This window comes from Chanodichthys erythropterus, chromosome 22 (assembly GCF_024489055.1).
Source record: "Chanodichthys erythropterus isolate Z2021 chromosome 22, ASM2448905v1, whole genome shotgun sequence".
Classification (NCBI taxonomy): domain Eukaryota; kingdom Metazoa; phylum Chordata; class Actinopteri; order Cypriniformes; family Xenocyprididae; genus Chanodichthys; species Chanodichthys erythropterus.
The window spans coordinates 17154459-17168932 of NC_090242.1; the positions used below are offsets into that span (position 1 = coordinate 17154459).

Consider the following 14474-nt stretch of genomic DNA (forward strand, 5'->3'; position numbering starts at 1 on the left):
GTTTATTTTGGCCTCAACACCAGATACTTTACCTGACAATGTTACTATTTAGCCAAAATGAATGGCACATTCTGGTCTTACTAACAGTAGCATATTGTAAACCATTTCTAGGGTTCGGTCAGTGAGCCTTCACAGATGAGCAAAGAAACAAAAAATAAAATAAAATGAAAAGAGGCAGCAAATGCAGTACTAGAGCCAAAAATAAATTCATTTATTAAATATGTTGTTGTGCAATCCATTTCTGTTCATTTGCACTAAACAATTTAAATGCAAGTGATACAAGAAGATTTTGATTCTTAATCATCAGGCTTGAAAATAAAAAACAAAGTGGTGACGATGCAGTTAATAACATTCTCAGGATGTCGTTATGTAATAATGTTTCTAGTCAAGAAAGTTATTGCATATCCTAATGGCATATTCTAATAAAAATGCTGACAAACGGATGTGAAGTGGATCATCAAGTTTATCAGGCAAGGTTTACGACCTCCGGATCAGGTTTGAGGGTCCAAATTTATAGTATGTTGCTTTAGAAATCATTAAATCACAAGATTCATTTTATATGTTGTAGTTAAGCACAGTAATTTCCCTTAATGAAAATTTTGCCATACTTTGATATAGCAGGTTGTATCCCAACATTTTAAATACATGACAAAAAAAGGGAATTTATAGGAGCACTTTATTATCATTTCAGGATGTCATTGTTGCACTATATAACATTTTATGGTTTGAATGAAGTACTTAACCTTTCCCACTAACCTGTTCTGTGCTTTATTTCATCATTTCCTATGTTTGCCATTTAAAGACCGATGGTCATAAACGTAAGTGCATTCTTCTCTCTTTGTTGCCATGTGTTGATGTACACATGAAGTTAAAAACCAATCAAAAATAATGAGGATGACCTCTCCTCTAGTTTCAGAGTAAACGTTTTTTACCCATCCGCATCAGAAACATACTAGGAGTTCTGTTCTTTCTCAGCCTTGGCACATCAGGAGTCCTAGAATATCGAGTCCTCCTACTGAGCTGTCATATTGCCCATGTAACCCACTCAATACCCTTCATCTGCCCAGGTCACTTCATAGTCTGGGTATTGGGTTTTTATCTTCTCTGTGGAAACAGAATGGTTTGCTCTCCCGAATCCCTGGAATAAAAAAAGACAAGAACTGATCACTGGATCATTTCCAGCAAAGGATATATTATTTATCACGGGAATATCATGCATACCATGGAATAACCGTAGACGTGGATCTTCTTTGCGTCACGGTCATGTTTGATTCTTCCACCTCCGAGACACTCACAATCCAATCCTCCCCCTCTCTCCAGTTCTCCAGCCACACGGTCATAGATATCAGCTTGAGGAGATACAACGTTATGAATGTTTTTATTAGGTAGATACAAAGAAACGTTTGACCTCCTATCAAATGTGCAGTGAAATGTTCCTAAAAACTGTAACATGTCTGCAATGATATGGTAATAAACTATTTTGTATTTTACTAACTCAAGTGCTTCACTGCAGTTAATATGTTAATAAAACGCAATTATATTGATGTTCATCATTGCATTTTTGTTGTAAAAAAAAAGTGTAAAATAATCGGTAAATAGATGTAAGAAAGAAAAAGCCAATCAGAACCTTGTTATGCAAATAGACGTAAAAATTAGACCAATCACAAGTCAATATGTTGAATATTCTATCTGGTGAGGATTTTGATTCATTCCAGTGACGCGAATCTTTTGAATCAGTTCACTAAGAAGATTCGCTGATTGGCCATTTCTGCAGGTGAAGACTGCCTTCTTGGGATATTATATTAATAATATTATAAAATAATATTATTGTGTCACCTGAATAAAACTGAAAAATGCGATGCAACGCATATATGTGAACAAGAACGATTCGTACGCTTAAAAGATTCGTTAAAAAACAGATTCGTTTAAGAAACACTACTATTCTTTTCTATAAAACATGCAAAGTAAGTCAATAATAGATATTATTTACTCAAATTTATATCAAAACTAAGCGATTTAATATTCCCCCTAAACAAAATCTGCGAAAATATTTGTCAGCTGACGTTGAACTACAGCCTTAATGCTATTTTAAAATGTATTTTCTGTCATATTCACAAATAAATGTGCACACTCTTCCTCCTGTCATTCATTCAAACAAACACATGAATGTATCCCTACCATGATATTCGGCCCATGCGTATCCTCTCACAATATCAACATATGAATCATCGTCTGTGCTGTGAACCCGTATGAGGACGTATTTGAAGACACCATTGGGATCTAAATCAACCTCTGGGATTTTAGCGAGACGCTCAGCTGACATTATTGCAAAAACAGCACTGAAAAATCCCAACACGACAGCAAAGTTTAGAACAGCAACAGAAAAGAGCTGCATTTACCACTGCTGTGTTTTGGCGTACTGGAATGAATGTGTTCATCTTAGCGACACCTACCGGACTGGAGCAAAACGACAGGCTGCAGCAGCATAGCATTGAAACAACACAGAATACGCCTATTAATATCACAATGCTATGGTATTTTTTATGCAAAACGAGGTTGAATGTTTTAATTATAGGTACGTTTTATTTACACATATGTAGATTTGATCCAAGTTTTTGCAGCATTTAAAAAAAGTATTTCAATCCTGTCCTGCAAAGTTTAGCTTTTATATATTTCAGTATTTATTATTTGTTAGTACTTAATTTTTTTATATACATTATTTATTGTCTCTTTTAATGTATGCTGCTTGGATTTATTGTTGGTGTGCTTAATAACAATGATAATGCCTGCATGTTATGTGAAGATTTGTTATGTAAGAAAAAGGTAAAAAATTAAAAGAAAAATCACCATAGAACATACCATAGGAACTACAGATACTCTCCCTACATTAAAACATTGGTAATATGGTATTAGCCAGAACTGCATTAAAAACGACATACATACATGGTTGAAATATTAGCTAATCAAATAAAATGACTATGACAGCTGCTAAAAGTACCGTGATACTTGCATGTTTGTACCATTGTATTCTTTTAATCACATTATATATATAATATATATTATATATATATATATATATATATATATATTTATATTGAAGCTGTGGCGGCTGGTGCAAAAATCTTTTGGTGGGGAGCAATTTTTTATTTTTTTTTTAATATATAAATGCAGGAATTAATAGGCTAATTGTTAAATAATCATTTAACAAGTGATATAATCATGTATCATTATTGATTATCTAAAAAGTGGAAAATTCAATATTTAAAGCATGCCATAGGGCTGGGATCTAAAAATATATATCCGTATTTAATTTGTTTTTTTTTTTTTAAATTCACATTCTGCCCAAGATTGTCCTAGAAACAATGTTCATATTAAAGGCTATAAAAACCAAACATGAATGTAACTGTGTACTATATGATATATTATGTGCAAAAAAGGGGGTCAAATCACATTAGGCCTAGGCTATATTCTAATATTCTAACTTTACAATCTAAAAACAAAATGTTTTTTAAAGCAGAAGTTAAATACACTAAACTAAAAATGAAAATAAATAAAAACAATAGAACAGACTAATTATTATTATGTTGATTACCCTATTAACAGTCACTTTACACAGTTAGTGCTATTGTACAAATACACTGTTGTATTTTAGAAATTCTACATATGGCATAATTATGTTCGCCAACAAAAACAAATTTTCAACAACAAATATTTTTAGCAAAATGTATTTGACTCAGATTGAACTCCGTCTGTCTGGCGTGCATACTCGCGGCGGCGCTCGTTCACGGAAGTTTGTGCTTGCTGAAGGCTGGTCCACGCCTGGCTGCAAAATGGAAATATTTTCTCGACTTTCTAACATTTGCAGATGGAGAATATACCTGTGAAATGTAAACATTGACTGAGGAAATTATTGGATGTCACTTCAGCTTAAAAAAATATTATTAATAGCGGTATGTTTGTTTGCACCAATCGCCGCACAAGTTAAGGTTACGTATGATGACGAAAGCACGTTAGTACGAGCCCTCCCGGAACCCATAGAGAATGCATTGCAGTGCCTGCAGTTCGAAAAAAAAAGTTTTTTGAATGGAAGTCTATGGGAGCACTCGGGGCAAATCTCGACCAGGCTGAAATCGCCCAAAAAGAGGCGGTACTCCACAGAGCGTGACTCGACGCTGATTGGACTATATCCAGAGCATGATCCAGAGGCAGAACATACAGCCTAGCAGTGACAGCTAGCGTAACTCTGTGGTTGAATGTGATTGAAAAATCCGTCCCTTTTTCACTTTGGTGGTGCGTCGCCCTATTGCCCTAATGAAGAAACCGCCCCTTTATTGAAGTTCTACAGTGTTACTGTCTGATATAATTTTACTATGAAACTAAGGGACTTCTTAGACTTTTTAAGTAGTAACAATTGTTCTATACTACTTTGGTTGTGATAAGAATGGTTACAATGAAAAAAAACGGGGAAATGGTTTAATCTATAAACTGTGAAACATACACTCTTTAAGTGTACTGCTATTTTAGAGAGAGATTCTGTCTGTGCAATACTCACTAGAGCCCACAAAACATTCAACACATGCTTATTCATACAAATGTTTATTTCTCCAGACTGGGGAAACACTGCCATAGTTGATGCCCAAACATTTTTATACATAGAATACATAAAAAAATAAAAAAAAGACGGACAGAGAATGACTATCTGCAAATAAGAGGGTTTAATCTAGAGTAAAGTGCACTCCGAGCACCTCTCTAGAGCTCTTCAGGAGCCCTGTGGCGGTATCAAACTCTAGCGGTATCGTCTTCCTTTCAGCCTTGAGTTCTCGCTCCATTAGCTGCATTACAAATGTGGAGGGCATAATGATTAGTTGAACAATTTTACACCACAGGGTAAACATCACTATCAAAATTCACAAATCATGTTCTAGTAGTTTATGGATAAATGTTACTAATTACCTCAAAAGTAGAGAGCTCTAGCAGCTCACTGATGTCCTCCTCTTGTTGAGAAAGTGGCTCATTGATCATCATGGCGGCCTTGGCCACATCTGGATGGTAATGCTTCTGTAATGTCTAAGAAAGATTTGCCTTTTTTAATGGGTATGTTTTTAGATATTCAAAGGTTAATTCATTGTTGAGTTTGTGAATGTTGAGTCTGTCAAAATGTCAATCAAAAAGGACAGCTCCAAACCAGTAGAAATATGAATAGTCTTGGATTTGGTCTTACCTTGATCTCCCACAGGCTGCTCTCCAGAGCATGGCACTGAGCCGGTTCTTTCTCTTCCATCACATATGGGTCATCACAAGGCTCTGATTTAAAGCATTAACAGGAACAATTATTTATAATAAATACAGAAAAAAAATAACAATGGTTCCTGTATACAGTACACCTTTTAAATTATGATTAAAATTAAGAGGATTTGTTAAAAAAAATACATTTATATAATTTAAATAAACAAAAAATGAATAAAAAATAATAAAAATAAATAAATTATAAAATTGATAGATAAATTAATAAAATACATTTTGTATAATTTAAAAATGTTATAAATAAATTAAAGAAGATAAACAAAATTACAAAATAATTATATAAATGATTAAAATGGATAAATAAAATACATATTTATACAATCTAAATAAACAAATGGAATAAACAAATAAAAATAAACAAATTATAAATAAAGAAAAATATAAAATAATTGATAAAATTAATAATATAAACAAAAATTGAATAAAAATAAAACAAAATAATAAATACAAAATAATATAAGAATAAACAAATTATATAATATATATATATATATATATATATATATATATATATATATATATATATACACACACACACACACACAAAGTAATAAATACAATTATATATTTTACATAAATAAAAACTGATGTAAATTTTATATAATTTAAATAAACAAAAAAATATGAACAACAAATAAATAGATACAAATACACAAATAAGTATATATAAAGTATAAAGAAAAATAAAGTAAATAAGTGAACATATATAGTAAATAATACAAATAAAATAAATAAAATTGATACATAAAATATTTATATAATAAAATAGTGAATAATATAATGAATAAATAAATGAAAATTTATAATAAATAAGTACCAAATAATAAATAAATGTATTTATTTACAGCTATATAATAACCAATATTAAACAAATAATAAATAAAATAAAAATACATGAATAAAAATAATTAAATAATAATTAGATACCTTCAGCAGCACTGGGTCTGTGGATGAGAACTTTGCATGAGGGGTGCCGGCGAATGAGATTACAAATGAATGGCAGAACTATGAGGAGAGCTGTAGGTGGCGCTGTGAGAGACAGACGAGCAAGACGCTTCACAAACGCTGCCACAAGGTAGACTGGAAGATGTCTGTTAGAGAGTTCAGATCATACGGGTTACAACTGTATTTAAGAACAAAACATGACACTGATATACTGCTTATATAGATCTTTAGCGAAAATACAAGTATTAAGATTTAACTTACGTTGAAGACAGGAAAATGTTTGCCAGGTGGAAAAAACGTGCTCTGTACTTGACATGGAAGATAGTGGGATCCAGCAGACTGTACAGCTTTTTATAAAAATCTGGGTAATCCCTACACAACAAAAACATATATTGCTTTTTAAAAAAATATGAAGGTGTGGATGTAGATCAGAGATTAGCTTTTGAAATGGTTTTAATACTTACAAATTATGTTCATGAATGAGGACGAACAAGCCATTCAGAGCCAACAAACTGATCGCTCCACCTGAGTCAAACACAGACAGAATAGTGTATTACAAAATATATATATATATATATATTTTTATAAATAGTAATTACAATCAATTAAGATTATGCATATATATTCAAACTAGTCAAATAATCATTCATTTTTCATCTATGAGTTATTGGGCCTGTTACACTAAACAACCAATGAGTCTAACTGCATTAAATAAGAATCAATAACACTAAAGGAAGGAATAAAAACATACTGATGATCCAAAAGAAATCAAATGCATGTTTTTATGAATAAAAAGGCAAAGCACAAATAAAGTAAAGCATTCCCTGCTACACCCTGAACTCACCAATGTCATAGGCGGCGCTCAGGAAGTCAATCATCAGTGTGGGATCACTCATCTGTGGCAGTATGGATTCATGAAGGATGACTAGGATCTTCTTGTACATGCTGCTAGGTAACTATGGGAACCAACAACACAGTCAAAAAACCTCAGGAAAGGTCTTTATACAAAAAGGAGCAGGTAATGAGAATATATAGAAATAGGGTTGTTTTACCTTGTACTTGAGAAACACCAACCACATCTGCTCAAAAGCTCGTTTATGCTCCTGCAGGAAAAAATGTCAGAATAAACTTTGGAAAGAATAAATATCAGTGCAGAAATTTTTACTTAAAAAATATGAGTTTGTATTTACCTTTAATCTGGCTGCTTTCCAGTCTTCGTGTTTGGCTTATAAAATCAAAGATAAATGTATTTATAAGGGACACAGTGTTGTAGGTACAATACCATGAAGAAATCTCTTCTGCTCACTAAGGCTAAAATCATTTGATTAAAAATACAGCAATTTGTGAAATATTATTGCATTTTAAAAATAACTTTTCTATTTTAAAAAAAAAAGTTATAATGTAATTTTCACTAGAATGGATTAAATACAGAGGACAAATTCCGAGTCTGGGCCTTCATGTCATGTGATTTTCACTGTCACTTAAAGTGTCCTTGCTGAATAAAAGTATTAATTTCTATTATTTAAGAAAAAATCTTACCCCAAACTTTTAAATGGTCTATCACAATTTCCACAAAAATATTAAGCAGCACAACTGTTTTCAACATATACAATAAAATGAAATATTTCTTGAGCAGCAAATCAGCATATTAGAATAATTTTTGAAGGATCATGTGACTCTGAAGTCTGGAGTAATGATGCTGAAAATATAGCTGTGTCGTCAAATTACATTTTAAAATATTGTAATAATTTTTCACAACTGTTTTTACTGTATTTGTAATTAAATAAATGCAGCCTTGGTGAGCAGAAGAGACTTCTTTCAAAATAATAGAAAATACTAATTATTCCAAACTTTTGACTGCCAGTGTAAACAAAACAAACTTACTTTCTTGTTTGACAATGAAATTGGTCATTTCTGATGCTTGGCTGGGTATGTTGATGGTTGAGAGGAGTGTGAACACATTATTCTGATATACAGGAATCACAGCCTAAAAAAAACATATTCAATTAGAAAATAAGCCTGTTTAATCGCTAAACAGAATAAATATGAAAAAAAAAAAAAAAATTCAAAAAGTCATCAAAATGCAAACATTATAGAAAAAACTGCACCACTCTCACCCTTTTGTTTCTCTCCATGACTCTGGTTATGTTGTCTCGTACTGAACTCATGACGTAGTAGCGCACATCATCCTTCTCCATAAACTCTTGAAACCTGGAGATGAGCAGTGACATGTCCTCTTTCTCCGAGAGAAGATGCTTCACCAGGGCCTGTGCACATGAGAGCGAGACGCTTTATACCTATATGGAGTCAGTAAGTAACACACATCAATATCAGTTGTTATAAAGGAAACGGACCAGCATGAGCTCCATGGGAAAGTTGTAGTGTTCACTCCAGTCCAGATTCTGGAGAGGGTGTTTGCCTTCCGCTGCGACAAACTTCATCAGGGCGCAGAGGGACGCCTCCTGAAAATAAATAAATAATGGAAATCAATTACATTACAGTGTTTATTTAATAAATAATACTACAATAACACTTGTCTGTAAACAGTTGTATTTGTTTTTATTCATATTTACTGTAAATGCACATGTAAACTTGAATAAAAAGTAACGAATTCATCATGCTACTTGAATTAACTTACTCACCTTCACTTGGAAAGCTTCATGGCCTATATTTTCCAGCAGAAGTTCCACACAGCTGTTGTAACGGTGTCTCATAAATATTTGGTACTTTTCTTCAGCACTGCGATCACCTGGAAAGAGAACGACTGACTTTACCGAACCACAGAAAGTACAAAAATATAAGCTTTCCTCTTAGTAAACTACAGAACAATACACTGGAAAGTCAGGTGTCAGACATTAACTTTGTATATCCCTTGTGAGGTAAATCACAAACACCAACAACAGTATTTTACCATGCATGAGGTCCTCTTCTTTAGGCAGCACACCAACATATAGATCTCCTCTGTCTAACAACTCACAGAAAATCCTGCTGCAAGCATTAGTGGCGAAAATGATTTCCTTTTCCTTTTCGGACTGTAAGTGGGGGAAAAAAATGGATGTTTATTGATTAATATAATTAATTAATAGAACTGAACAGAACATAACGTGTCGAATTCATGAGACTACACTATGAACTAAGAACCACATACCTGCAAATATTCAATGACGTCGAATATGTCGTTAGCATGTTTCCTGTTTTGAATTATACTATCTGTTTTAGTATTTATAGTTTTCTTATATGAAACCTGGCTGCTTTCTCCTTTCACGTTGCTGTCCCTGGACGGCGCCATGATTGTTGCTCTAAGAAAGTGTTGGCGTGTTCCTGACAGAGGGTGAGGTCGCCCCTAGTGGTCAGCGGTGTTACCATGAAAAGGAATAAACTGGTTGCATCCAAATAATAATGAATTAATTTTAACTTTTCACTCTTTTTTTCTTTTCTCAAAACCAATGACTGTTAAACTTTTCAGTCAGTGTCATTATTAATAACGTTGTCATTATTATTATGCCGTCGAAAGCACTGTATGCGGGTCATAATTGTCACGTGACACCCGTTACTTTTCACTGCGCCCATCATGCTGGACCAATCATAATGGTATGTGATTACCGAGTAAGGGATTTTATTTAATACTTTTACACGGTTTTCAGGTCCGATTTCCAGATGTCTATCAAAGGCCGATTAGTGAATGCATTGAATTTAGAAGATGACACTTTCTAAAAAAAAAAAAAAACAAACCCTTAATATTTGAATGTGACTCAAAGGAGGATTCGGCTGTCTGAGCCATAGACATTCGCCCCCTAGAGGAAAACCCGTTGACATGCAGCAAATGTTTCTAATTCACAAATGTAAAATTCATGAAACTGTTACAATCTACTAATATAGGTCCAAGAACTGAACTTTCATATTATATATATATATATACACACACACACACACACACACACACACACACACACACACACACACACACACACACACACACACACACATATATATATATGTATATATATGTGTGTGTGTATATATATACACACACACACACATTATATATATATATATATATATATATATATATATATATATATATATATATATATATATATATATTATTTTGTTCCCTGGCAAATACAAGCTGTTTAACAGCATTCAACAAATGAAAACTTAAACAAGCCTTAATAAAATGAATATTTTATTTTTTGGAACAGAATATTAGCACACAAGTAAAAATCAAAATAAAAAATGTAACAAAAAGAATGTCTTCATCTCAGTGATTCAGTCAGATGCGTTTCCATCTTCGTCATCATCCTAAAAAAGGCAACAAATATAGTGTTTATAATTCATAATAATTTTCAATGATCTGAGAGAGAGAGAGATTTATATAAATTTAATATAAATATAAACCAGCAAAACATTTCCCACTTAGGGCAGAAACTTATCTTCCTAAAAATATAAAATATTTGTTTTGATCTCAATTATATTTTTAGGAACATAGGTTTCTGCCCTAAGTGGACAGTTTTGCTTACTTATGCAATTCTGCTTTATGTAAAATTGAATGAATCTCTCTCTCTATGTAAATATATACACACACACCAGGAAAACAATACCCACTTTGCGCTCTTGGTTTCCTGCCGTGGCTTCAAAATCGTGGATGTACAGTGTAGCCATCCAGTTCACCATGGACTTCTCAAGGAGCTCAGTCTCCACGATGCTCGGATAAATGTGCTTTTCCTTGAAAGCAGCAATGGCTTCTTCTTCTTCAGTCCATTCCAGAGTCTCATGGATGCCATCTCCTCCAAAGCGTTTGTTGTAGCGGTCAAAGTGCACCCTCTCCAGCACTAACCCGAGCCCAGGAGCCTTGGGAATGTCAACCTTCTCCTCTCCCCAGCTCCTCTCGATCACCCCTTCATCCACATATCCTTTCACCACAGCGATCACAAGGCCGATCATCTTCCGGATCTGGTGCATCATGAAGCTCTGGCCTCTTACTGTGATGACGGCAAACTCAGCTTCCTGTCTCACAAAGGGCTCTCCGCAGGACATGTGGGTGATGTAGCGCTTGGCGCTGGGGTCCCGAGGACCTTTTTGCGAAGTGAAATTGTGGAAGTTGTGGGTGCCTTTGTACAGGCCAAACAAATGGTTGACCTTCTGAAGGGTCTCTGAATTCACACGGAATGACGTGTCCTCCTGGTTATAGTCCTTCGGGGAGAAAGACACAGTGGGAAGCATGTAGGAATACGTTCTGGCATCGCAGTTGTTTTTGGAGTTGAAGCCACCCGTGACTCTCTTGTATCCTGCAAATTCGAGATGTAAATGTGATGCACAGATTTCTGCCAGGGTTGATATTAACTAAAACTAATAAAAATGATTCTGTTTATTCAGAGAAAAAAAAAGCTGAAATAAAATCAAATATAAATACTAGAATATTAAATGAAAATTAGAAATAAAAATAAGTACTAACTAAGCTAAAAACATATTAAACCTAAATAGAAATATTAAAAGAAATAAAATGACAAAAGCACCAAACAAAATTACAAAAAAACATACTCTAAAATTAAAATTAAAACATAAAAATAAAAGTGCACAATATTAATAAATGCAATAATAATATGTAAATTACACACACACACACAAAAAAACATATTTCTAGGAAATATGTAAATAAGAAACCTCAAGGTTAGACCTAAAATTCTTATGTGAGATGGCAGATGAGCGTTAATTTTGTCCAGGACGTTCTCAATCATCCACAGCTTCAGAGATACAACTTGACCTGCAGCAGAAACACCCTGTCAATGAGAATAAATCAGCAATTATATTTAAATAATAACAATAATAATAATAATAATAATATTATATAACTATGTTATACTATATATATATAACTATATTGTATACATTATATACTATATTATATATATATTTTTATTAGATATTTTAATTATTTTGTACTATTTTAAATATCTTTTTTTTATTATGTATAGTATTATTTTACTTCTTTTTTACTATGTTAATTATTGTGCATCCTTGATTTTTATTTTTGTTGATTATTTAATTCTTTGTTCTAGCCAGGAAGAATAATAATCTTCAAAATGTATCAAATCAGTGTTAAACATGTCTATACATTTTTTATTAAAGGGACAGTCAACCCAAAAATGATCAATTACTCACCCTGACGTGGTTCCACACCCCTAAGACCTTCGTTCATCTTCGGAACACAAATTAAGATATAATTAAGATAACCACCACTTTCAATTTTATGAAGTGACGAGAATACTTTTTGTGCGCAAAAAACAAACAAAACAAAAATAACAACTTTATTCAACAATTTCTTCTCTACCCTGTCAGTCATGTACACAGTTGACGCAGTGAACGCAGTTCAGCACTTCTGTGTTTTTGTCCGAATGCTCCTGCGTCAGCATCACATGCATGCGTCGTGCTGCTCACATGAACAGCGTCGGCCAATATTGAGCCGGCGTTCTGATATAGAATCTAGAAGTACTGAACATAAACAGTGTAAGAGAATGACACATTTTGTTGAATAAAGTCGTTATTTTTGTTGTTTTTGCGCACAAAAAGTATTCTTGTCACTTCATAAAATTAAGGTTGAACCACTGTAGTCACGTAGTCATGTCTTTAGTACCTTTCCGGACCTTGAAAGTAGTGGTTAAATTGCTGTCTATGGACGAATCAGATACCTCTCGGATTTCATCAAAAATATCTTAATTTGTGTTCTGAAGATGAACGACATAAGGGTGATTAATTAATGACAGAATTTTCATTTTTAGGTGAATGAACCCTTTCATTTTTAACATCAGTTAACATTTATTTCAAGTAGTGAAAATGTTTTTATGGTTTTTAACAACAGTAATTCTGACTATAATAAAATGCTCCCCAAAGCACCAGGTTAAAGAGTTCACCTTATCCGTTCGCGCACACCGCTGGAAAGACATCTTCTTCATGTCATCTCCATGGCCCTCTGGAATACATCCTGCTCTGATAAGAGCAGTGACCAGCTCATCCTCAATAGTTCTGAACTGAGAGTTCTTTGCATTTCTCTGGATGAACAGGATAAGTATTGATACTCTGACAACATGGTAATATGAAAATCACTGTGCTGCAACATCAAAACTCACTTGCATCCCATAATACCCTTTGCCTGAATATGCCATCAGCAGGGCCACCTTTTTCTTAGGGTATTTCTTCTCATCTTGATCTGTTTTAAGCTTCTTGTCTTCATGCTCAGTCTCAGTGTGTGAATCATCTGCTGGCCTTTTCAAAGCTTTGACTGAATCCTCAGTCATCTTGCAGGACATGCAAAATACACGGGATTTTAATATTGGATCTGGCCACCCTGAAGAGCATACAGTTAGCGGTGAACATTAAATAAGCGTTCATCAATCACTTTACAGCAGAACGCATAGTTAAAAAACGTACCTTTGATTTTGAGAACTGGGATAAATGACGTGATAAAATATTAATAATCCGACAGGACCTCAGCATGTCATTAGCAACTCTCCAGTGAGGATCTCACAAATGTCTTTTGTACCAAATAGACTCGATTGCTCTTACGCTAACTGGCTTTACTTACAACAAACATGTTATTAATCTAGACAAATTATTTCTGACAGCAGTATGATCTATCTTCACTGCAACAACTTATTTACTTCCCCTGAACCATGAATACACCCACGTGGAGTGGCTGCTGAACTTTCACATCTCGCTGAATATCGCGTGAACTAAATTGGGTTGCCAGGTTTTCAAAAAAGTCACCAGGAGGGGAGCCATGTTTTTACAATTTCCCTCAGTGTGTCACCTTTGCTTGTGCATCAGAGCCTTCCACAGGAGCCCTACATCAGCATCATCCAAGGAAGTCAATGCAATACAAACCATTTCTGTTGTCAACTAGAGGCTGATTGGTAAATGTTGTGTCGTTGGGTATGACAGTGACCCTTATCCAGGCATCACCGAAGATGTTGATACCGAAAGCTGTGCTTTAGTCAGAACAATGCACAGGGTTGGGGACAAGGCCAATGAAGGATGATGTGATCTGGTACACGCACAAGAATGTCTCTGAACTCAAACCAGGGACATTAAGGGTGCGTTCACACTTGTAGTTCGGTTCGTTTGGTTCATTTGGTCCGGACCAAAGAAGAAGAAGAAGAAGAAGAAGAAAAAAAAAAACATTTAGTCCTGGTCCAGTTAGCGTTCACATTGGCAATTTTATCACCGAA

The 14474-nt window shown here is 34.0% G+C and overlaps 3 protein-coding genes across 5 annotated transcripts; all 3 read right to left on the minus strand.

The window, feature by feature from the left end:
- Nucleotides 1-200: 200 nt before the first annotated feature.
- phpt1 (phosphohistidine phosphatase 1) lies at nucleotides 201-2409 on the minus strand. Its single transcript, XM_067376277.1, has 3 exons — nucleotides 2179-2409; nucleotides 1222-1349; nucleotides 201-1138 (listed from the first exon to the last, which is right to left on the minus strand). The coding sequence occupies exons 1-3, from the start codon at nucleotides 2393-2395 to the stop codon at nucleotides 1046-1048; spliced, it is 438 nt and encodes a 145-aa protein (XP_067232378.1). The 5' UTR covers nucleotides 2396-2409; the 3' UTR covers nucleotides 201-1045.
- A 2199-nt stretch (nucleotides 2410-4608) lies between these two features.
- On the minus strand, nucleotides 4609-9551 carry noc4l (nucleolar complex associated 4 homolog). The gene is made up of 15 exons (XM_067376161.1): nucleotides 9398-9551; nucleotides 9161-9281; nucleotides 8892-8998; nucleotides 8604-8711; nucleotides 8367-8516; nucleotides 8134-8236; nucleotides 7440-7474; nucleotides 7302-7352; nucleotides 7094-7205; nucleotides 6714-6774; nucleotides 6511-6621; nucleotides 6232-6395; nucleotides 5222-5304; nucleotides 4954-5067; nucleotides 4609-4832 (listed from the first exon to the last, which is right to left on the minus strand). Exons 1-15 carry the CDS (start codon nucleotides 9536-9538, stop codon nucleotides 4716-4718), a joined length of 1578 nt encoding a protein of 525 aa, XP_067232262.1. The 5' UTR covers nucleotides 9539-9551; the 3' UTR covers nucleotides 4609-4715.
- An 889-nt stretch (nucleotides 9552-10440) lies between these two features.
- pus1 (pseudouridine synthase 1) lies at nucleotides 10441-13950 on the minus strand. 3 transcript variants are annotated; one of them, XM_067376504.1, is made up of 6 exons: nucleotides 13678-13950; nucleotides 13377-13544; nucleotides 13161-13298; nucleotides 11927-12029; nucleotides 10855-11537; nucleotides 10441-10551 (listed from the first exon to the last, which is right to left on the minus strand). In XM_067376504.1, the coding sequence occupies exons 1-6, from the start codon at nucleotides 13741-13743 to the stop codon at nucleotides 10519-10521; spliced, it is 1191 nt and encodes a 396-aa protein (XP_067232605.1). In that variant the 5' UTR covers nucleotides 13744-13950; the 3' UTR covers nucleotides 10441-10518. The 3 variants fall into 3 exon arrangements, with proteins under 3 accessions (XP_067232605.1, XP_067232606.1, XP_067232607.1); XM_067376505.1 differs by having other exon boundaries at nucleotides 13377-13594; XM_067376506.1 differs by having other exon boundaries at nucleotides 13377-13585; nucleotides 13674-13950.
- Nucleotides 13951-14474: the final 524 nt, after the last annotated feature.

Bases quoted from the DNA above. Each gene is read 5' to 3' on its own strand.
- phpt1 (XM_067376277.1), bottom strand. From the start codon at position 2,395: ATGCAGCTCTTTTCTGTTGCTGTTCTAAACTTTGCTGTCGTGTTGGGA. The intron at 1,350-2,178 runs GTAGGGATACAT...TATCTCCTCAAG, and splicing joins CGCATGGGCCGAATATCATG to CTGATATCTATGACCGTGTG. The intron at 1,139-1,221 runs GTATGCATGATA...TTTTTATTCCAG, and splicing joins ACGTCTACGGTTATTCCATG to GGATTCGGGAGAGCAAACCA.
- noc4l (XM_067376161.1), bottom strand. From the start codon at position 9,538: ATGGCGCCGTCCAGGGACAGCAACGTGAAAGGAGAAAGCAGCCAGGTT. The intron at 9,282-9,397 runs GTATGTGGTTCT...CCCCACTTACAG, and splicing joins ACGTCATTGAATATTTGCAG to TCCGAAAAGGAAAAGGAAAT. The intron at 8,712-8,891 runs GTGAGTAAGTTA...ATTTATTTTCAG, and splicing joins ATGAAGCTTTCCAAGTGAAG to GAGGCGTCCCTCTGCGCCCT.
- pus1 (XM_067376506.1), bottom strand. From the start codon at position 13,743: ATGCTGAGGTCCTGTCGGATTATTAATATTTTATCACGTCATTTATCC. The intron at 11,538-11,926 runs GTCTAACCTTGA...TCGAATTTGCAG, and splicing joins ATCTCACATAAGAATTTTAG to GATACAAGAGAGTCACGGGT. The intron at 10,552-10,854 runs GTGGGTATTGTT...TGCCTTTTTTAG, and splicing joins CAGGAAACCAAGAGCGCAAA to GATGATGACGAAGATGGAAA.